The 23,020-nt window shown below is 36.6% G+C and overlaps 1 protein-coding gene across 5 annotated transcripts in view; it reads left to right on the forward strand.

The window, feature by feature from the left end:
- The window catches only part of UBR2 (ubiquitin protein ligase E3 component n-recognin 2), a 107,479-nt gene that overhangs the window by 69,260 nt on the left and 15,199 nt on the right, over positions 1 to 23,020 (forward strand). For 4 of the 5 annotated variants that reach the window (XM_069488719.1, XM_069488722.1, XM_069488720.1 and 1 more), the window contains 14 exons: positions 1,722 to 1,824; positions 2,809 to 2,857; positions 3,282 to 3,436; positions 5,156 to 5,258; positions 8,202 to 8,311; positions 8,425 to 8,505; positions 8,832 to 9,010; positions 9,477 to 9,676; positions 12,052 to 12,145; positions 12,972 to 13,133; positions 14,639 to 14,742; positions 15,814 to 15,892; positions 19,186 to 19,334; positions 19,732 to 19,787. In XM_069488719.1, the coding sequence (XP_069344820.1) occupies positions 1,722 to 1,824; positions 2,809 to 2,857; positions 3,282 to 3,436; positions 5,156 to 5,258; positions 8,202 to 8,311; positions 8,425 to 8,505; positions 8,832 to 9,010; positions 9,477 to 9,676; positions 12,052 to 12,145; positions 12,972 to 13,133; positions 14,639 to 14,742; positions 15,814 to 15,892; positions 19,186 to 19,334; positions 19,732 to 19,787 (1,624 nt within the window). The remainder of the gene's footprint in view (positions 1 to 1,721; positions 1,825 to 2,808; positions 2,858 to 3,281; positions 3,437 to 5,155; positions 5,259 to 8,201; positions 8,312 to 8,424; positions 8,506 to 8,831; positions 9,011 to 9,476; positions 9,677 to 12,051; positions 12,146 to 12,971; positions 13,134 to 14,638; positions 14,743 to 15,813; positions 15,893 to 19,185; positions 19,335 to 19,731; positions 19,788 to 23,020) is intronic. The other variant, XM_069488721.1, reaches the window with a different exon arrangement.

The following is a 23,020-nucleotide window of genomic DNA, read 5'->3' on the forward strand; positions in this document are numbered from 1 at the left end:
TCTCTCTCTCTCTCCTTTTTTTTTTTTTTTTTTTTGAGACAGAGTCTTACTCTGTTGCTCGGGCTAGAGTGCTGTGGCATCAGCCCAGCTCACAGCAACCTCAAACTCCTGGGCTCCAGCTATTCTTTTGCTTCAGCCTCCTGAGTAGCTAAGTTTTTGTATTTTTAGTAGAGACAGGGTCTCGCTCTTCCTCAGGCTGGTCTCAAACTCTTGAGCTCAAGTGATCCTCCCACCTTGGCCTCCCAGAGTACTAGGATTACAGGCATGAGCCACCACGCCTGGCCTGTTACTACATTTAAATGTATACCTTTCCAAACTTTTTTCCTGTAGTTATAACACTTATATGTGTGTAAGTGGCTAGGGAGCCATATACTTTAACAAAAAATGGATTCATTTTACATTTACTTTTCTATAACCTTTTTTTCAATTAAACTTTAATCGGATATTTCTATATGTTTGTGTCTTGGGAGTGTTTTTTTCCCCCCTTAATACACATTGTCACTATGTATAGGCCTACTTCATTCTTTTTTACTGCTTTGTAGTCATGTCCTATAATGTATCTAATCTCTTCCATATTGGAGTGATATTTAGTTTCCACATTTTCTGTATTGAACATCTTTATACATATATCATTGACGTGTATCTTTATCTGTGAAAGTGTTTTGAGGATTTGCTCAATCAAAAGGAAGGCCAAATCGCCTTCCCAAAAAAGTCATCAGTGTATGCTCTCACCAGCAGTATATGAGAGTGCCCTACAATTTTGTCAATGCTTTGTACAGTCTTTTAATTTCTGGACATTGGATGGATGAAAAATGTTACCTTATTTTAATTTGTATCACTCTCCCAGCCTGACCAGTCTGTAGAAAACAGAAAAATTAGCTGCGTGTGGGGGTGAGCATCTGCAGTCCCAGCTACTCAGGAGGATTGGAGGATCACTTGAGCCCAGGAGTTTGGGGTTGCAGTGAGCTATGATGCCACTGCAGTCTAGCCTGGGCAACAGAGCAAGACTCTGTCTCCAAAAATAAAATTTGTATCACTCTTAACTACCGGTGAGACTGAGCATCTTTTTGTGGCCATTTTTGTTTCATTCATACTTTTATGCATTTTTCTTTGCAGTTGTTTAAAACTATCTTATTGCTCCATAGCATTTTTATATATATTAGAGATTTCAATTCTTATTAAATACATTACATGTACTTTCTCCCAGGTTATCACTTGGTTTTTAACTTTGTTTATGGCATCATTTCACACAAATGTTTTTGAACATCTTTCTGTCTTATTTGGCTTCCAGGTTTTGTAACTTGCTTTTAGAAAGGCTCTCTAAACCCCAATATTGTACCTGCTTGTTTCCACTTAATAGAACTTATCACAGACATCTTTATATGTCAAAATAGAAAAATTAACGTCACTATTTATGGTGTTCAGTTGTTTGGAGATATAATTTACATAAGCTATTTGCTGTTGTTAGACTTTTAAATTGTTGCCACTGCAGTGTCCATCACATCTACTTGTCCAGTTAGGATAAATTCAAAGGGGGCATGTTAGATAAAATGGATGTGCATAGAGCTTTGGGTTTAGATTGCCAAATTAACCTGCAGAAAATAGTTTTAGCTTAATACCCACCAGCAGTATATGAGCTATGCTTTCTTGTTCTGATATCCAAGACTGTCTCATTAATGTATGGCTTTAATGATAATATTCTAAGGGCCTTTCTTTCGTAGGAAACCTGGATTAACAGGACGAGGAATATACGAACTGAAACCAGAATGTGCCAAAGAGTTCAACTTGTATTTCTATCACTATTCAAGGGCAGAGCAGTCCAAGGTAATTGGGAAAATGTAAAGTGTAGTGGGGACTGGATGCAGTGGCTCATGCCTATAATCCCAGCACTTTGGGAGGCCAAGATGGGAGGATCACATGAGGGCAGGAGTTTGAGACCAGCCTGGGCAACATAGTAAGACCCCCATCTCTACAAAAAAAAATAGAAAAATTAGCCAAGTATGGTAGCATGCTTATATTCCTAAGCTACTTGGGAGGCTGAGGCAGGAGAATCACTTGAGCCCAATAGTTCAAGGTTACAGTGAGCTCTGATTGGGCCACTGCATTCTAGCCTGAGTGACAGTGAAACCCTATCTCAAAAACAAAAAAGTGTAGTGGGGAAGGTTGGATTTTTTTGTAGAAATTTGGAATATATAAAAAGGTATAAAGAATAAAGTACAAAAATTACTTAGAATACCACTGCCTAACATTTTGGTTCTTGCCTCAGTGTTTGTGCATACATATATAAGATCTATATAAATACATATCTCATATATTTATAATTATATGTATTTTATTGGCTTTTGAAGACAAATTTTCAACCTGTATTATAATCAGTTAACCCATTTTACACACATTTCAGAATTGGTACTATGCTTTTCCATAGGGGCTTAGTAGTTTTCCTAATCATTCTTAGATAATCAAATTTTGCCTTTAGAAGTCTTAAAGCACTTTTTCAATAAATGGCACTAACCAAAACTTAAACATAAGCTTTTAGTTTTTGATGCATGTCATAGAGTTTATAGCTAAGTTTTTTTGGTTTGGGTTTGTACCTGTTTCTCTTGAATTTTAAAGTCATTTGGGGATTCTTCTAGGGACAAAAATGAACCCTAATATGTCAGTTTGGGAGAGGACTACAACATTAAGCATAAAAATTTTCTAAAATCAGAGGATAATACAGCAAAAATGATTTACCTATGTCACAAGTTTTGGATATTAAGTTGTTTTGTGTTACTAATTCCCTGTCCAAATTACTTTGTTTTTTATTAGGCAGAAGAAGCTCAACGGAAATTGAAAAGACAAAATAGAGAAGATACAGGTATTTTTAATCTTCATTGTAAAAATCTTATGCCCATCTCTTACTTGTTAAACATTGTTTCCTATCAACTATGATGATGATTCTTGGTAAAAGGAAAGATTTAAATATAAGCTTTCTTGAGTGAATGTTCTCCTGTTCAAAGGAATAACAAATATGTTAATATAGAAATAGTCTGTACTGACTCACCTTTGGGTTAATGGTTTTATCTCAGGACTTAAGACCTTTCTAGAGAAAAGAAAGGCTTTCCTTGGTACTGCTGCTATTTATATAGCTGTTTTTATGCATTTGACTTTCAGAAGGTAAAATATAGCTTTAAGATGTATGTTCGTGAATATTCTTTGAGTGAAGACTATCAAAAGTAACAAAGGGATAGTTTTTTTAAAGTATATTCTAAAAAAGAAACCAGTAACAAATTTATTTTCAGCACTTCCACCTCCAGTTTTGCCTCCATTCTGCCCTTTGTTTGCAAGTCTGGTTAACATTTTGCAGTCAGATGTTATGTTGTGCATCATGGGAACAATTCTGCAGTGGGCTGTGGGACATAATGGTTATGCCTGGTCAGAGTCCATGCTGCAACGGGTAAGTTTGAAGACATTTTTTATTCATATTTTAGTGTTTTGCAGTAAAAGCAAAATACTCTTGTCAGTATCTGTACCCAGAAACGTTAGGACAAAAATGCGCTATTACCTTAATTTAAAATATAGTATATTGTTATGTTACTGTGTCTGACAATGAAAAGAAGTGCTTAGCAGATTTTTTTATACCACATGATTGAGATTACCACAGTCCCATTGGCCAGTCTATCCCTTCTTGATTGGTCCTGGTCTTTATATATGTAGTACTCTGATATTGGTATAATATGTTATCTTTCTAATTTTATTATTTCCCCCCCAAAAAAACCTTGAGTTTTCATCAGTATTCATATTTTACAGTTGAAGAATTTGAGACTCAGAAAACTTACGGTCCTATAGCTAATAGGTGGCAAGTCTGGAACCTTGTTTGCATTTTACTTTATAGCTTTAATGTAAGTCATTCTTACATTATTTCCTTGAATTTGCACAACACCTCTATGAATAGATTATAACTTTTTCCATTGTGTAGACGAAGAAGCCAAGTTTCAGTGAGGTTCAGTTAACTTCCCATGTTACTCAACTAGTAAGCAGTGTTAATAATAATTCTTCAGTTACTAGAATGCCTACTCTGCTTTGTTCTGTGCTAGGCCCTTTGTGTATGTACAGTATTTGTAATCCTCAGAACTCTAGAGGGAAGCTGTTTTTTCCTATGTTAAAGATGATGGCATAGGCTCAAAGGGGTTCTTTGAGGGGTATATAACTTGAAAGCAATAAAGTGAGGATTCAAATGAAGGCAAGCCTTCCTCTGAGGCTGTCATTCTTCTGATTATCTCAGCAGGCTCAAGGACTTCATTGGCTAAGGTGTGTGTATACTTACACCCCCCTCCCATTTATAAACATATTTAATATGTAAAAGCAGGGAGCCGCGGTGTACTAGAGACTGTCAGCATTATGTGAGCAAAAGATTTGTCGGAAATGATGGAGAAAAGAAGAGTGAACAGTATTTACCTTATGTGTACATTTGCTTTATGTCATTCAGGCTAAGCTAGTTCTTCCAAGCCTCTGACAACCACAGAGGGAAAGAGACAGAGACATCACATGTGTATCTCCTTCAAAACGTGGGGAGCAGGTTAAAAGCAGTAAAAATGCAAATATATTCAAGGTAGTTACCTATTTTCTTAGAAGCCTAGTAAGGAATATTTTGTGAGATATACTGAACAACTATGAATATCTTTATAAACTATGTGGCATTAAAGATAAAAGTATGTCTCTTTCTCAGATGATTAAGATTTAGTCCTTAGAGAAATTCAACTAGGCAGTATCATAGACTGGATAATTACGTGATAAATACTTTCAGCTTTGTAATTATTTGGCCACTGATTCTTAGAAGATTTTTTTAAGATTGTAATATAGATATAGAATAAAATTGAAAATTATATATTATATGAAGTGCTGGTCACAACTGGTGGTAATTTTAGCTTATCCTAAGAATTTGCAATTGAATTTTCTTCCTCATTCAATTATACAATTTTGTTTTCCTTGCCAAGAATTCTTTATTAGAAAATGAACCTCAGTCTTTTAATTTAATAAAAATTAGTACTTTGAATTTTTTATTTCATTTAAAGTTTGATTTATCTTTGATAGTGAATGAATTCTTTTTGCTATTTATAAAAATATGTACTTGATTTTTTTTTTTTACTAAAAGTTACAAAACATTTTATTTGAGGTGTTACATTTAATTGGAATGGCACTACAAGAAGAAAAACAACATTTAGAGAATGTCATGGAAGAGCATGTAGTAACATTTACCTTCACTCAGAAGATATCAAGTATGTATATATACTTTTTACTAAACTAACTCAAGATATAAGTGAGTCTTTGTAAATAATCACTTATAAGTCCTTTTATTTGATCATACAGATTCTAATTGGGTAACACTGAATCCAAATACCAGAGGCTATATGTATTTATCTGTGTACTAAAGGTGTTATGTTAGGTCCTAATATATTTTTCTAAAAATACCTAGGTCCTATACATACTTAAAACACATATATTTTAATTCATAAACAAAAAAAAATGAGCAGTCCTCAGTTTAAAATTGATATAGCACATACATTTAAAATCTAGGATATACTTTTAAAAACATAAAGTATGCTATCAGGATTTTAAATTGTTGCAGTTATCTTTAAGATTCTACAGTATTGAAAATAAGAAAATTAACTATAGGGGATTAGATTATCATTTTATACAAAGTAATATGACTATTATGGCTAGGGAGATGTTTTTTCTAGCTTTTTATTTTAAAAATTTCAGACATACACCAGCCTGAGCAAGAGCGAGACCTCGTCTCTACTAAAAATAGAAAGAAATTATCTGACCAACTAAAAATATATAGAAAAAATTAGCCGGCCATGGTGGCGCATGCCTGTAGTCCCAGCTACTCAGGAGGCTGAGGCAGTAGGATCGCTTAAGCCGAGGAGTTTGAGATTGCTGTGAGCTCGGCTGACGCCGCGGCACTCACTCTAGCCTGGGCAACAAAGCGAGACTCGGTCTCAAAAAAAAAAAAAAAAAAAAGAAAGAAAGAAATTTTCAAACATACAGACAAGTTGAAAGAGTTGTACAGTAAACATCCATATACCTACCACTTAGATTCAGTAGTTAATATTTTGCAATATTTGCTTTTGTATTTGCACACTTTTTTGAACCGTTGTAGACATCACAATATTTCACCTTATAAAGAAAAGCTTTTCCTTTTATTAATTTTCAAAATAAGCAGTTGGTCTAATAGTTAACCTGCGATGGTGGCAACTTTGAATCTATTTTATTTGTTGAGAGTTTTTTAAAAATATTACTTACGGATTTTTATGTATTCAGCGTTTTATATTCAGTTATTATTCCTTATGATACTCAAATTGTGCCAGTTTTGGTCAGTGGAAGTTTATTTGCAGCTTCTGTGTCTTTTTCATGCAGCTCCATTTATATTTGAGCACCACTTTACTTTCTGGCACAAAAGATGCCTGAACTCATCTTGTACTTACCCTGCCTCAGACCTGCAATCACCCATTTGCTGAGGTGTTTTTTGTTCTGTTTTTTATTGTTTTATTTTGTTTTTTTGTGAGACAGGGGTCTCACTCAGTTGCCCAGGCTAGAGTGCAGTGGCATCATCATAACTCACTGTAACCTCAAATTCCTGGGCTCCAGTGATCTTCCTGCCTCAGTCAGCCTCTTGAGTAGCTGGGACTACAGGTGCATGCCACCATGCCTGGCTAATGTTCGTATTTTTTGTAGAGACAGGGTCTCACTATGTTGCTCAGGTTGATTGCGAACTCCTGGCCTCAAGTGATCCTCCACTCCTGTCTCAGCCTCCCAAAGTGCTGGAATTACAGGTGTGAGCTACCATGCCCAGCTGGATGTTTTTAAATGAATTTATGGTGGCTATGATAGGAGTTTATGAATGCCTTGATTGAGGAAGATTGTTTCTATAACTATGTTCAGTGCCATTTCTTCCTAAACAATAATGACTAAGAATATTAGGTTTTGCTACCAGAGTTCAGACAGAAAGTAGTCCTGTTTGCTGCTAGATCTCTAGTTTGTCTTTTTGCCCTCATCTAATTAAGTGGGAGGAAGAAGAGTAACTGTCTTTCCCCACTGAAGACTATTCTTGGGTGCCAGCTTTTCCCTACTCTTTTTTCTACCAGTATTCTTTCTATGGATTGATGCATTTTTTTGCCTTGTTTGTCCCCAGTGCTTTTATTTTATAATAGAATAACCACATAGAATATTCCTAATTTCATTCAGTCATCACTAAAATATCAGGTTCTCTCTCACTTTCTCTTTCTTTTTTCTTTAAAAAAATAACAAAAAAAAAACAAACCATCATTTTCTCTAAACATTATTTTTATTCTCTTTAAACATTTTATATAATTAAGACATTATATTTGCAAAGAAAGCTCTCCCTTATCTAGAGTCAGATCCCAATGCACAGCCACAGAATTTTAGATCTGGAAGAAAATTAAAGATCACATAGTTCAATCTCTTCCCCTCTTAGGAAAGTGAGAACATTTGCCAGAATGGTAGCACTTAAGAAAATCGATAATTAGACATTTCTGACTGCAAACTGAATCAACTAATAGTGGATTGAATGTACTCATGAAAATATCAACTTCTATTTTATGTCTTTTCTTCATATAAAACAGTGAGTTCCTAGGGGGAAGAAATTTATTTCATTCTGAATCTAGCTTTTATTAAAGAAAAGGTCAGAGCAAATAGATATATTTATACACATACGAACCCACATAATCCCAGCATCCTCATTCATTTTTCTTAGACTTGTAAAATCTTAGGTAGGCCAATCTTTTTTTTTTTTTTTTTTTTTTGAGACAGGGACTCACTATGTTGCCCAGGCTCGGCTCAAGGAATCCTCCTGCCTCAGCCTCCTAAGTAGCTAAGATTATAGGCACACACCACTGTGCCCAGCTCCCAGTCTTAAAAAAGACTGAGGTTTTATTTAATTTTGCTAGGGTTTATTTGAAAATAATCATTTGGTCTAAGAAGTCAGTTCTGAATGCTTAAAGAATTCTAGTTGTTAACTTGTTTGTAAAGTACAAATATGTTACATACTTAATAGGTACTGAAAATCTCTATTAAGTAGAGTTATAATCAAATGATAGGCAACAGATGTTATAAGCAACTGCATTTATATTCTTGTGCATAGGAATAAGCACTAAGAAATGTTAGCTGTTGTTATTGCACCTTTTGTTTTTCTGCCTTAGAACCTGGTGAAACACCAAACAACTCTGCTAGCATACTAGCTATGCTGGAAACACTACAAAACGCTCCCTACCTAGAAGTCCACAAAGACATGATTAAGTGGATATTAAAGGTAAAATTTACTGCATTACTCTGCTTTTGGTGAGAAACATTAAATATTTGTGGTTTGTACATTTTGATAATGTTTCATAGCTTCAAGATAACTGATTTTTTTTTTTTTTGTAGACTTTTAATGCTATTAAGAAGATAAGGGAGAGTTCATCTACAAGTCCTGTGGCAGAGGCAGAAGGAACCATAATGGAAGAGGTACAAGAAGTGAAGTGTAAAAAAATTGTAGCAAATTCAGTATGAGCAAATTAAATTTATCTGCACCAAGTTGGTAGTTGGTAGTATTCACAAATACTTGAACTCCAAGAAATGTGGCACTATTTATCTCTATTTGTTGTAACAATTATTTTGGTCTTTTTTTTTTTTTTTTTTTTTTTTAACATGTTAGGTTGATTGAGTCATATCTCTTGTTTAAGTGAGATTGTAGAATAGTTTTTAATTAGAATTTATAAAAATATTTCTGCTTTGGAAAAAAAATGTGTATTTAGCATCTAATGGTCTAACTGAATGATGCATAATTTCAGAGTTCAAGAGACAAAGACAAAGCTGAAAGGAAGAGAAAAGCCGAGATTGCCAGACTGCGCAGAGAAAAGATCATGGCCCAGATGTCTGAGATGCAGCGGCACTTCATTGATGAGAACAAAGAACTCTTTCAGCAGACATTAGAACTGGATGCCTCAACCTCTGCTATTCTAGATAATAGGTAAAAAATTTTTTTAAACCAAATTATTTGGTCTCATCAGTCATTGTCAACCAGGGGCAGTGTTGCTTTTTTTCCTTCTAAGTACACTTTTAATCCTAAAGTAATTTAGTAGAATTGATAGATAAAAATTGTGGCCTTCAATTAGAGGAATTAATCTTAGAAACCTCTGACTATAAAGTAATTCCTGTGTACACCTAATACAATATTTTCTACAGAAAACCCTTAATATCCACAAAAGAATGAGTACACAAGGCTCAGTTACCCGAGTGTGTAGAATCTGTGTTGCATATTAGATTATTGTGACGATTAAGGGAGATGGTTTTGATATATCTGAAAAAAGACTTTTGGCGATTCAAGTCATTGAAACCACCACGTGTTAATATGTACATACCTAGAGTCTGCTATTTTATGATTACACAGAAATTTTTTAGGCTCATTAATTATATTCATAACCCTTTTATTACAGCCCTATGGTTTCAGATATGGCACTTACAGCATTGGGCCCCGAACAAACTCAGGTCCCTGAACAGAGACAATTTGTTACGTGTATATTGTGTCAAGAGGAGCAAGAAGTTAAAGTGGAAAGCAGAGCAATGGTCTTGGCAGCATTTGTTCAAAGATCAACAGTATTATCAAAAAACAGAAGTAAATTCATTCAGGATCCAGGTAAGTCATAGCTAGATCCTCATCTTCTATGTTAATAATGACTGCCAGTTAGTGTGGTTGGTGATATATGTGGAGATTTTATTAATTAATAGTAACTTCATAGGCTTGGTGGTATCTTAGGCAGGAAGTGGAACCACTCCAGAAGGTTTTCATCCCTGAATCATGTAGCTGATCAATAGCAGGCATTCAAAGGCACATTTTTCTTTGTGATGTGACATTAATATACTTTGGTACTTAAGAGTCTTTTCTGTCCTTCAACATGTTTGTAAAGTCCTCCTAATTTGCTGAGACACTGAAATAACAGTAATTATTTTCTCATGGGTAGAGCCAGAGTGGAATCTCTTGAGAATAGTGCTGAGAGTTACCCATGTAAGAAGCAGTCCTTGAGCCAAATTCTGGCTTAGAATAGTGATACTACCATGGGCAGACTTCCCCAGAAAGCAGATTCTTGAGATAGAGATCACTGTGCAGGACATTTAGGGAGAGCATGGGGTCAATGTCTATGGAAAGGAGAGGAAGAAAACAGATTTGGGCAAAGGAAGAAGTTGAACTATAATACAGTCCCCAAAAGTTCTCAGCCAGCTCAGTGGGAGCTCTGGAGCTGGATGGCTCTTCAGAACTATCCTGAAATGATGTGAGAGGGCTGGGTTTTACACCCTGACACTGAGTAGCAACTGGTGTGGGCCACCTCTAAAAGAGGTGTGACCCTGAGTAAGGTGGTTTTTCCTCAAATAGGGATGACAGTATGAGGGCTCTCTTTCAACAGCTGAGGGGGAGTAAGTCATTTGTTCCCGCAGGGGGAGCTGGACTGCACATTATTGTGTCCACCACAGTTACCTTTGTGTCTCTACTCTGAGGCATAAGTTCTGTGTGCACAGGCCGCAACGGTATCTATTCATAGTGAACTTCTTGAATGTAGGAGCTGTGTCTTGGGAATTTCCAGAGCACTGCTTTAGCCAGTGCCTTTCATACTGCAGGACTGAAAGCAAGTTTGAGAGCCCACGGATAGGGTTGCCTTCTCTCAATAGGGAAAGTCTTCATAGTGTGGCTCTCAGGCACCCCAGGTTTTTGTTTTTTGGTTTTTGTTTTGTTTTGTTTTGAGACAGAGTCTCACTCTGTTGCCCAGGCTAGAGTGCTGTGACGTCAGCCTAGCTCACAGCGACCTCAAACTCCTGGGCTTAAGCAGCCCTCCTGCCTCAGCCTCCCAAGTAGCTGGGACTACAGGTATGCGCCACCATGCCCGGCTAATTTTTTTCTATATATATTTTTAGTTGTCCATACAGTTTCTTTCTATTTTCTTAGTAGAGACGAGGTCTTGCTTTTGCTCAGGGTGGTCTCGAACTCCTGAGCTCAAACGATCCACCTGCCTCGGCCTCCCAGAGTGCTAGGATTACAGGTGTGAGCCACCTCGCCCAGCCAAGCAACCTAGGTTTTGAAAGATTCGTCTGTTTCATCTTTTAAAATGGTCATTTGAACTAGGTGCTTTATAAATTTCATTCCAGGACAAAGATGAAATTACTAATTTTATTTAATCTGTTACTTCCCAAAGAAAAAACTTTGGCTGGCTAAAAGCAGATTTTCCAAATGCTTTTGCAATTTGTGTCATAAAAGATTTTCTTTATAAAGCTATGACATTCGCGCTGTTATAGTACATAAAGCAAATTGAAACTTGAGTAATTCTTTCTAAAGTGTTAAGAAATTTCCGAGATTATACTAATTTATATGGAGAATTCAAAAAATTCCAAAGAAGCCAGGCATCCGTCTTGTTTGTCTTCATTTTTCATCTCCTTTGAATATAAAAATTAGCACCAGAACAAAAGACTGAATTACATTTTTTCCCATCCAGTCTGGTGTGGGCTTAGAATTTTCTTTTTCATTTTGGCTCTGGTACAGTGGTTATGGTTATTCACTGCATGAGTGTCGTTAGGCAGACTCTCCTCTAGGGAGCGCCCAAAGCATCTGGATCATTGTGACCCAGCTGCCTTGAATGTTTATAACGCAGTCCCATGAAGACTATCCCTTTTACCTTGAGCTTAGGGCATGATGGAGGGAATTGGAATCTTACAGTGCCCTAGAAGTATGAAATGTTCAAAACATTAGATATACTTAAATACAGAGTTCCAATTTCAGTTTACAATTCAGGGATGTTTAATTCGCTCAGGATGATGAACACTGGAGAGTCCTGTTTTCTAAATAATCTAGGTTCTTGCATAAATTACTCGTATCTCAAATGAAAGAAATAAACTAGTATTTCATTTCATTTCAAGTTTACAAGTCCTTATCAAGAATTTTACAATTTAAAGTTTCATATTTATTGTAGGAAAATTAAATGCTTGGGTTTTTTCGTTTTGTTTTTTGTTTGTTTTGTACTGCAGAAAAATATGATCCATTATTCACGCACCCAGATCTGTCTTGCGGAACACACACTGGTAGCTGTGGGCATATTATGCATGCCCATTGTTGGCAAAGGTAATTTATATTCTTAATATTAGTCAAGAGAAGCTTATATGAAGGCTCAAAACTGAATTTTTTAAATAAAAGAAATTCTGTTATAGCAAAAAGGAAAAAGAACTAAAGATGTTGAAGAAAAAACTGCATATCATTCCAAAATAACAAAAATGATTTGCCTTGTCATGGATGTAAAGGAGTGACTTAGAAACTTCACAGTATGTCAAATACATTTTTTAATGTAGCTTAATATAAAAGTCTCTTCTTTATCCCTTCAAAGAAGAAAGTGGATCTGTATTAGCTAACAAAGTGGATGAAGAAGAGTTTTTATAGTGGCATAAACCCTAGAAGGGTAATGTCTTTCTTTGGGTTCAAGGTGAACAACTCTTAATTCTGAAGGTACTTTGTTACTTCCCAAAATTGTAATGTTTCCCTGTGATGAGATGGGAAAATCCTGAACTTGTTCTACCTTGGTGCTTTCTATGCTTCTGCAAAACCAACAAATCAATAGTTACCATGTGCACTGAGTTACCATGAACTGCCCCTAACAAGTAGCCACCAGCGCTGGGGAAGTGGCCAGACAGCAGTGGCACCAGGAAATTTCTTTTGCTGCTTTGTGAATGCTTATTTACAAGGCAGTCTTTTTTTTCCTCCTTGTTTTAGAACTCTTAATCTGTTTTGATTGTTAAAATAACTCAAAAATTGTGTTAAAAATAATTCCATTCATTTTAAGATTTTCATTTTTGAACTGTTTTTGGAAACAAATTATTTCAAATGTTGAAGCTTGTGACTTTCATCAAAATAAATTACCATTGTTTTTGATACCTCATGTTCTCTCATTGTAAAGGTATTTTGATTCCGTTCAAGCTAAAGAACAGCGAAGGCAACAGAGATTACGCTTACATACGAGCTACGATGTAGAAAATGGAGAATTCCTTTGCCCCCTTTGTGAATGCTTGAGTAATACTGTTATTCCTCTGCTGCTTCCTCCAAGAAATATTTTCAACAGGTAAGTTTTGGCTCATAACACCTTATAACAAAGGAGTAGTTTGCTTTGAAGATAAAAAATAATAAACCAGGGCGGGGAGGAGTTCACTCTAGGTAATTACATAATGTTTGAAACTGGATACTTTTCCAAACTTTTTATGTAGTCATTTCTTCTAGCAGACCTGTGGAATATGATTTTGATTTGTAGGAGCAGGTCAAAATTTAACAGTTTCTTAGTCATAAATACTGTAGCAGCTATAAATTTCCTGTGTATTCATGAAAACTAAGTATCTTCTTTATTTCTAGGGACCCTACTATAAATATCTCCCTCATACTTTTCAAGAGATGCTCAGTAAACTGATGGGGGATGTGGGGCAGCTCAAACTGACTTTATTGAATATAACTTTTTGCAATTTAGTGGTCAACAATAGCTTTAAAAATCAGGCTAAAAAATGAAAATCTCTTGGTATGTTTAAAATGGAAAATTTCTGTCTTATAATTTTTAGGATACTTTCTGTTAATAGGAGTATTGGAAATATTGATTTCAAATATGAATTTGATACTTTCTACTATTCAAATCTGAACTTCATTTCTCAGTGTAGAATTACGTTATTTATCTACCCTGCATGCACAGATACTAATTTAAGTTTTATAAATATAAACTATTTCTGTGCTATCATTTGGATTCAATTCAAAGCAAAGTCAGTTTTTTCTCTTTAATTTTAGGAATTCAAACTTTGATGTCTTAGTCTATGCTACTCTTAAAATGTTCTTAAAATATGAGTACCTTTTAGCATAAGCTCATGCTTTTTAATCATAAAAGAATATCATGGTGTTCGTTTATTACCTGCATTTGATCTAATAAAGGAAATAATCATTGTTAAAGATTAACTGTGTTTAAGGAGAAACCACCTTTGTTGGATTTCACTTGGCATTTTTTTGTTCACTTTATGTTTTTTTCCATAAGAGTTAATTATGACTTAGTCATATTTAAATATCAATCATAAAAAGGACACAGGCTTTGGAGTCTGACAGAGCTGAGTTTGATATGCCAGCTCTGTCTCTTACATGGCCTTAGTCCAGTTATAGAGCTGTATACCTCAGTTTCCTTATCTTTAAAATCTAGACAGTAATACAACCTATTTCATAGGCATATTTTTGAGCATTAGATCTAATATTGTAAGATTAGTAAAATGCTTTACCACCTACTTGCAATGTAATAAGCACTTAATATTAGTGGTGGTGGAGATTGTGCTATATATGAAATTCTAGTAAATTTCAGTACTGAAAGAAAGTGAAATTTTTAACAATGTTATTAGCATCATATTAAAAATAATATATTTTCATTTCCATTGGCCAGTATCTACTCTGAGCTTTTTTAATGCCACAGATTTTTCCCTGGCCTTTTTGTTTTTGATATTTGGAGTGGATCTAAAATATTATGCCTGTGATCATTTAAGAAGTCTTTTGTATTTTAAATTAAGCAACAACAATAACATACTAAACATTTTTTGTAATCTTTTCTAGCAGGTTAAATTTTTCAGACCAACCAAATCTGACTCAGTGGGTTAGAATAATATCTCAGCAAGTACAAGCTTTACAGTTTCTTGGGAAAGAAGAAAATACTTCTAGTAAGTTCTGGTAACCTGTTTTCATTTTTTCCTAGTCTGAAGTCATTGCAAAATGTATTTTCAGGCCTGGCATGGTGGCTCACGCCTTTAATTTTAGCCTCTGGGAGGCCGAGGTGGGCGGATTGTTTGAGCTCAGGAGTTTGAGACCAGGCTGAGCAAGAGCGAGACCCTGTCTCTACTAAAAAAAAAAAAAAAAAATAGAAAGAAATTAGCTGGACAACTAAAAAAAAAAAATATATATATATATACATATATATATATATATATATGTGTATATATATATATATATATATGTATATATATATATATAAAAAACATTAGCCGGGCATTGTGATGCATGCCTGTAGTCCCAGCTACTTGAGAGGCTGAGGCAGTAGGATTGCTTGAGCCCAGGAGTTTGAGGTTGCTGTGAGCTAGGCTGACGCCATGGCACTCTAGCCCGGGCAACAGAGTGAGACTCTGTCTCAAAAAAAAAAAAAATGTATTTTCAGAAGAAATTGTTTAAAAGTAAAACCTCCCATTTAAAAATTTGACTCATTCTAATTCTCTTAATCTAAATTTTACTTTACTGCATTCCTCCTATTCCTTGAAAACACACAAGCTCATGAGAAGTTTATAATAAATACTTCTCACTTATTCTCCCATTTTATTGAAGGGTTTCTGGGGATTGGGGAGAGATATAGCTTAGCACTGAGTACTTAGGTCTCAGTGGGCTTGACTCACTTTATTGTTTGCGTCACCAAAGGCTTCCCAAGTTTCATAGACCGTACACTACACTTATGACCTTGTGGGAAAGCAATATGAGCAGGATTTATATCATTGATTTTCATAGAAACAAAATAGCATACTCTATCTTTTGTTCTAGTGACTGTAGTATGAGGAATAGCATAGGTAACTGAAGAAAGTGGTCTACCAGAACAATAGTGTTTTTCATGTTTTATATAGGTGTTATGTCAGTTTTTATTAATGGGAATTTTTTTCCTGTTTTTTAATTTCTTTGACCTACATTACTAAAATTTATAGAAATACTATTATCTGTTGAATACTAATATAAAATGGCTATTTCTCTAGATACTGCTTCTTCAGAGAATTCAGAAAATATGGATGTATTACAGCTCCCTGAAGGGTTCAGGCCTGATTTTCATCCTAAGTGAGTATATTACTTTATTCCTTTTAAATTTGGCCCATTTAAAATAAAAAATTATGTCAGTGGTTAGTAGGAATATGACTTGGCAAGCAAGGAGGCAAAACGTTATAGGATACTGATCTTGAATTCTAAAGTTTAAGCATTACATGATGATATTTATTGAGGTATATTGAAAAAAATCTAATAACCACGTGGCATGTTTAACTGTCACTACCCTCTCCTAGTCTGCATTACTGATCCCTACTATATGCCTTTATCTGGGTGTCTTTGACAACATCCTTGCCATCCTTTGCCTTGCAGACATCTCTTTAGTACTTCTAAATCCAAAATCCAAACTGCTCAGCTTCCCCACCAAATCCTGTGCTTTCATCTGACTCCATATTTCTGTTGATGGGCCCACCAACCTCTTAGTAACCCAGGATCAAAGCTACTATTTTACCCTGTAGCAAATTAGTTACAAAGCATAGCATAGATTCTAGAGCTAGACTGCGTGGTTCAGTTCCCACCACTGCTGCTTACTAGCTGTGCAACTTTGAGCAAATTGCTTTACCTCTCTGTACCTCAGTTCCCTCATCTGTTAAGTGAGGTTAACTCATAGGTATTATTAGGATAAAGTGACATATATAGAGAGCCAACTGGAACCTGTCCCTGGCATGTACTAAGTAACTCAATAAATATAAAACTGGAAGGCTTAAATAGAAAAGCTTCAGTCCTCTGCCTCCTACACTCCACCTCCCTACCGTCAGTGCTGTCATTTTGTCTTTTCTAGTATTTACTTCCATGTTTCTAATTAAACAGTACCTTTCTGTTGACTGATAATCATTTCACAATTTTTGTTTAAATCAGTTGTCAGTTTTTACATTTTAATAACTGTTTCTACTAATACAAGTTGCATGTTATAATTACATTTCCTTTCTTATACTATTTTGTCTTTCCTGTGATAATTACCTTGTCTTTTTCTTGTACTTGGTTTTCTATGTTTTTTTCCTAAATGGTGCAATATATCTGTCTAATGCCTAGCAATCACTTTTCCAAGAGCTCAGACCTATGAGATGATCTTCTATCCTGAGGCCTTCCTTCTCCCACACAGCTTCTGTCCTCCTGCACCAATCAGGACAGGGAACAGCTGTCACTCTGAGACTTCCCTTGGCCATGCTCTTCTTGTTTTCTGGATTGAGTATCTTCCTTTCTCTTAATTACTCCCCCTTTTGTATAGGTGCATCCTTCAGACTCCTAAGAAAGGATACCTGAAATGTCACATTTTCATGTTTGAAAATATGTTTATTATATCCATTTGCTCAATTGATAGTTTGTGTATAGAATTCTAGGTTAGAAGTAATTTTTCCACTGAGTGTGGTGGCTCACACCTATAATCCTAGCACGTTGGGAGGCTGAGATGGGAGGATTGCTTGAGGCCAAGAGTTTGAGACCAGCCTGAGCAATATAGCAAAACCCTATCTCCACAGAAAATACAAAAATTAGCCAGGTATGGTGGCACACACCTGTAGTCCCAGCTACTTGGGAAGCTGAGACAGATCACTGGAGTCCAAGAGTTTTGAGGTTGCAGTGAGCTATGATGATGCCACTGCATTCTGGCCTGGTTGACAGAGCGAGACCCTGTCTCAAAATAAATTTTGAAAAAATAATTTTTCACCTAGATTTTGAAGGCATTATTTTACTACCTTCTAACATCCATTGAGAAATTAATGCCATTCTGATTCCTATTCTTTGTAACTTTTTTAAAAAAAAATTTATTTTTTTTAGAGACAGAGTCTCACTAAATTGCCCAGGCTGGTGTGGAATTCCTGGGCTCAAGTGATCCTCCTTCCTCAGCCTCCCAAGTAACTGGGACTACAGGCATGAGCCACTGCACCCAGCTCCTTTGTAACTTTATTGCTTCTGAAAACTGTTGAAATCTTCTCTTTTTTTTTTTTTTTTTTGAGACAGAGTCTCACTCTGTTGCCCAGGCTAGAGTGAGTGCCGTGGCGTCAGCCTAGCTCACAGCAACCTCAAACTCCTGAGCTCAAGCGATCCTCCTGTCTCAGCCTCCCGAGTAGCTGGGACTACAGGCATGCGCCACCATGCCCGGCTAATTTTTTTTTTTTTTCTATATATATTTTTAGCTGTCCATATAATTTCTTTCTATTTTTAGTAGAGGTGGGGTCTCGCTCTTGCTCAGGCTGGTCTCGAACTCCTGAGCTCAAACGATCCGCCCACCTCGGCCTCCCAGAGTGCTAGGATTACAGGCGTGAGCCACCGCGCCCGGCCGAAATCTTCTCTTTATTCTGAAATTTCTCTGTGATATACTTTGGTTATATGAATCTTTTTTCATTCATTTTGCTAGATTTTCAATAAACTCTTTGAATCTGAAGATTCATGTCCTTCAGTTCTAATAATTTTTTATGTTGATCTTAGATAATTTTTCTTCTTGGATTTTGTTTTTTGAGATGGTACCACTATTAGCTCACTGGTGGCTCTGTTAGACTGATCCTCTAATTTTCTTACAAATTTTCTGCTTTCTACATTATCTCTATTTTCCCTGAGTTCTTTTTTTCTACTTGTTTGTTTTAACTTATCTCTTTGATGCTTTCCTTAAATGTTTGTTGGTCTTTGGGTAACTAAGAATAAGGCACTGAGAAGCTTGTTGGGTACTTGGTGGGCAGGTTGGAGCTTGCTGGCTTGTGAGCATCAGAGTAAGGTGACCAGGACACTGCCAGTCTTTTACTCAGGAACCCCTAAATGTCAATGTATAGAATGACTTTCCCCTGAGGATTCTTCACTGGAAAAACTAATCTCTACGGCTGTGATTATACATTGCTGTGTTCTCAAGATGGGAAAGAAGGTCAAGGCTCTCACAGTTTAGTAAGCAGACTTTTGCCTACTATTCTGTTTTCAGCCCTGTGCCTCACTCTGCTAAAGCAAAGAGCATAACTCCTTTCAGGCAGGGATAGTTTGCATATCTTGAATTATCCCTTTGAATACAACTGTCTCTGGATACATATTAAGTGTTTCAATTTTATTTATTTATTTGGGGGGAGAAAGGCGTGGAGTCTCTCATATATTGCACAAGCTGGTCTCAACTTCTGGGCTCAAGTGATCCTCCCGCCTCAGCCTTCCGAGTAGCTGGGACTATAGGTGCATGCCACTGCTCCCAGCCAAAGGATTCTACAGGCACAAGTCACTGAGCCCGGCTCAAGTGGTTCAATTTTAGTTTTCCAAAAAGCTGTTAAGAAACTAAGCCATTTGATTGATACATATACATTGTTTTGATATTATTTTATAAATATTCACTTCAGGAACCCTTATTCCGAGAGCATAAAAGAAATGCTAACAACATTTGGAACTGCTACTTACAAGGTGGGACTAAAGCTTCATCCCAATGAAGATGATCCCCGTGTGCCCATAATGTGTTGGGGTAGTTGTGCATACACCATCCAGAGCCTAGGTAAGAGATTTACAGTTGTCCCTCTAGAAGTTGAAAGCATACATTGATATGAATTATGTGTAGAGTTTTTTTTAAACGGAATGTTTAACATGGGCAACAATGTGAAGAAATAATAAAAAGACTTAGTATACTAACAAAATACTAGATTGACGATGTATAAATTAACCACAGCCAACAGAGAAATCATTTTGGTGGCTAAAGCTTCTCGTCAGTTGAGGAAATGTGTGTTCATTTTTACTTTTCATACAAAGATATTCTTGTGAAATGACTTAAAGATTTCGAAACCTGACAATATTGTGCTTTCTGGAGAAAGAGTTATCTTTTTTCCCTTTTTTGAAATTATGCTAAAATCTAACAGAACATAAAATCTACCATCTTAACCATTTTTAACTTGCAGAAAGAATTTTGAGTGATGAAGATAAACCATTGTTTGGTCCTTTGCCTTGCAGACTGGTAAGTTCTTGGTTTACTCAATTCATGAAAAGATGGAATGGAATTTAGATGGTTCTGCTTCTTTTAAATTTTATAAACCTGAGATAGGTCATTTAGCCCTATGTTTACTTCTTTCATAGTAAGACTCATTTTCGGTAAGGATATCGAAGAAGTAATGTTTGTGGTTTGATTTTTTTCATTTCTTTCTCTGTCTCTCTCTCTTTTTTTTTTTTTTTTTTAAGAGATAGGGTCTCACTGTGTGCCTAGGCTGGCTTCTAGGGCTTAAGAGATCCTCCCACCTCAGCCTCCCAGGTAGCTGAAACTATAGGCACATGCCACTGCACGCTGCTTAATTTTTCTTTTAAATAGACTTCAGGAAATAACTATACCTCTCATTTTATCCAGAAGTCTTAGTTAAGCACTTGAAAAGATGGAAAAAAAACTAAAAACAGAGAGCTTGTCCTTGAATTTTTAATGTTGCAGTTGGAAATATAAAAAACAAACATTTGACCACTTTTTAAAAGCAACACGTAAATAAATACAAGTTTATGTCAAACTAAGTACATTTAATGCCCAGGAAAATGGGGAAGGAGCATACAGTCAAGGCTTGCTAATTTTTACTGTGTAGCTAGTGTCTGTCAGTATCATCCACCACCTGTTCAAGCTTTCAGTCATAAAAGTGACTTTGAGAGTAAAATCATACAATTTTATTCATGTAGAATTACCTGGGGAGTTTTTCTAAAATGCTCAGGCCCTACTACAGGTCAGTTAATTCAGTGTTTCTAGAGATGGGCCTCAGGCATTAATATTTTATAAACGTTTCCCAGGAGCCAATATTGAGACCCACTGATCTAAGGACCTAAGAAACAAAAACCAGTATAGAAAATAATTTACATGTGATCACTTATCACCTACTTTGCTGACTTTTGTTTTTATTGCAAACACCTAGAGGCTTGGGACCCTTTTTTATGGTTTCAGGAATATAGATTCTGTATCATAGGTTCTTTGCTGGAAGTTGTTCATTACAATCCTTCATGGAGCTTTTTAAAAATACAGATACCTGGGCCCCTTTGGACTTGGTGCACTGAATATCTAGGAGTAGGGCTTGAATTGTATCTTTATAGTATATCAGTAGAATGCCAATTCACATCAGTCTTGACTGTGACATTAATACATGACTGTCAGATCAGTGCTGACTAGGATATTTTGATAGTAAATGAGAGTTGATAAGTATGTAGCTAGTGGGGTGAACTACATCTAATTTCCTGACTCCACTCTTAAAATTTATGTACATCCCCTGACTTTTCTCTCCTATATCAGAGAATAAGGGGCCCCAGGTAAAGCTGGTTTAGATTTTCCCCTATTATCTGGAATTCCTCTCCTCCATCAGGTGTGCCTTCTCTTCCCTCCTTCTCTCCTGACTTCCTCTGTGGACAAGTGTGCTCAATTTTCCCTCCTTTTATTCTTGCCCTCAGTGTTATCTTCCTTCAATTTAGTACCGTAGCTTTCCTTCCCTTTTTTGACCAAGCTATTTTAAAGCATATTTAATTTTAATTAACAGATAATCCATGTGGTATAAATACAGATTTTTTTTTTTTTTTTTTTTTTTTGTTGAGACAGAGTCTCACTTTGTTGCCCAGGCTAGAGTGAGTGCCGTGGCGTCAGCTTAGCTCACAGCAACCTCAAACTCCTGGGCTCAAGCGATCCTACTGCCTCAGCCTCCCGAGTAGCTGGGACTACAGGCATGCGCCACTATGCCCGGCTAATTTTTTCTATATAGATTTTTTTAGGTGTCCATATAATGTCTTTCTATTTTTAGTAGAGACGGGGTCTCGCTCAGGCTGGTCTCGAACTCCTGACCTTGAGCAATCCACCCGCCTCGGCCTCCCAGAGTGCTAGGATTACAGGCGTGAGCCACCGCGCCCGGCCTAAATACAGATTTTTAAAAAAGAAATGGCACCTGCAATTTTTTATTTCATATTCTTCCAGAGAGAATGTGCGTATGTTTTGTTTTGTCTTTTGTTTTTTTGAGACAGTATCTTAATCTGTTGTCTAGTTAGAGAACAGTGGCATCATAGCTTACTGCATCCTCAGACTCCTGGGCTCAAGCGATCCTCCCACCTCAGCCTCCCCGAGTAGCTGGGACTACAGGCGTGCTCCACCACACCTGGCTAATTTTTCTATTTTTTGTAGAGACGGGGTCTCACTATGTTGTTCAGGCTGGTCTGAAACTCCTGGCCTCAAGAGATCCTCCCACCTCGGCCTCCCAAAGTGCTGAGATTACATGTGTGAGCCACCACGCCTAGCCTGTATGTAATTTTATACACAGCAAAATGTCTTTAAAGAATAATGTATATGCTGGCTCCAGTTTCTTGCTAACCATTTACATTTCAACTCCCTGCAATTTTGCTCAACTCCTATTACTTTTTCACTTTTAGGAAACAAGTTTTGCCAAGTTCACCGGTGCTCTCCTGGTCATCATTTTGGGTGGCATTTTTCATCCCTTGTCTATTTGACATCTCTATTTACTTAATTCTGTTAACTGCTTTCTTCTGAAACTCATTTTTTCCTTTTGGTTTCAGTGACACTCCTAGCTTGCTTTCCTCCACTCTGCTGCTCCTTTTTAGTCTGTCTCTCTCCTTCATCCTGTAATTGTTGTTTTAAACCCCCAGAGGTCTGCCCATGACCCTCAATCACCTGGCAGTCTTCCCTGGGTCGGCCCCATCTATGTCTCTGATTTCAGTTATATCCAAATGATTCCCACTTGTGTATCTCCAACCTGACCTGTATCTCAGGCCTGGGTCCATTATCTCTTTGCCTGCTTTATGTTTTTCACCTGGACCTCCCAAAAGGCCCTCAGATTTGACAATCCAAATTAATTTTTCTAGCCAGGCACAGTGGCTCACACCTGTAATCCCAGCTACTTGAAAGGCTGAGGCAGGAGGATTGCTTGAGGCCAGGAGTTCTTGACCAGCCTGGGCGGCATATTGAGAACACCACCACCCCCACCCCGCTCACCTCCATCTCTTTAAAAAAAAACAAAAAGGTGAAAAAATTAGCCAGGTATGGTGACATGCACCTGTTGTCCCAGCTACTTGGAAAGCTAAGGCAGAAGGATCGCTTGAGCCCAAGAGTTCAAGGCTGCCCTGAACTATGATTGTACCACTGCACTCCAGCCTGGGCAACAGAGCAAGACTCTATCTCTTAAAGAAAAAAAAAATTCATTCTTCTTCTTATATCCCCTTTTTTAGTTA

The sequence above is a fragment of the Eulemur rufifrons genome, chromosome 15 (assembly GCF_041146395.1).
Source record: "Eulemur rufifrons isolate Redbay chromosome 15, OSU_ERuf_1, whole genome shotgun sequence".
Lineage (NCBI taxonomy): Eukaryota > Metazoa > Chordata > Mammalia > Primates > Lemuridae > Eulemur > Eulemur rufifrons.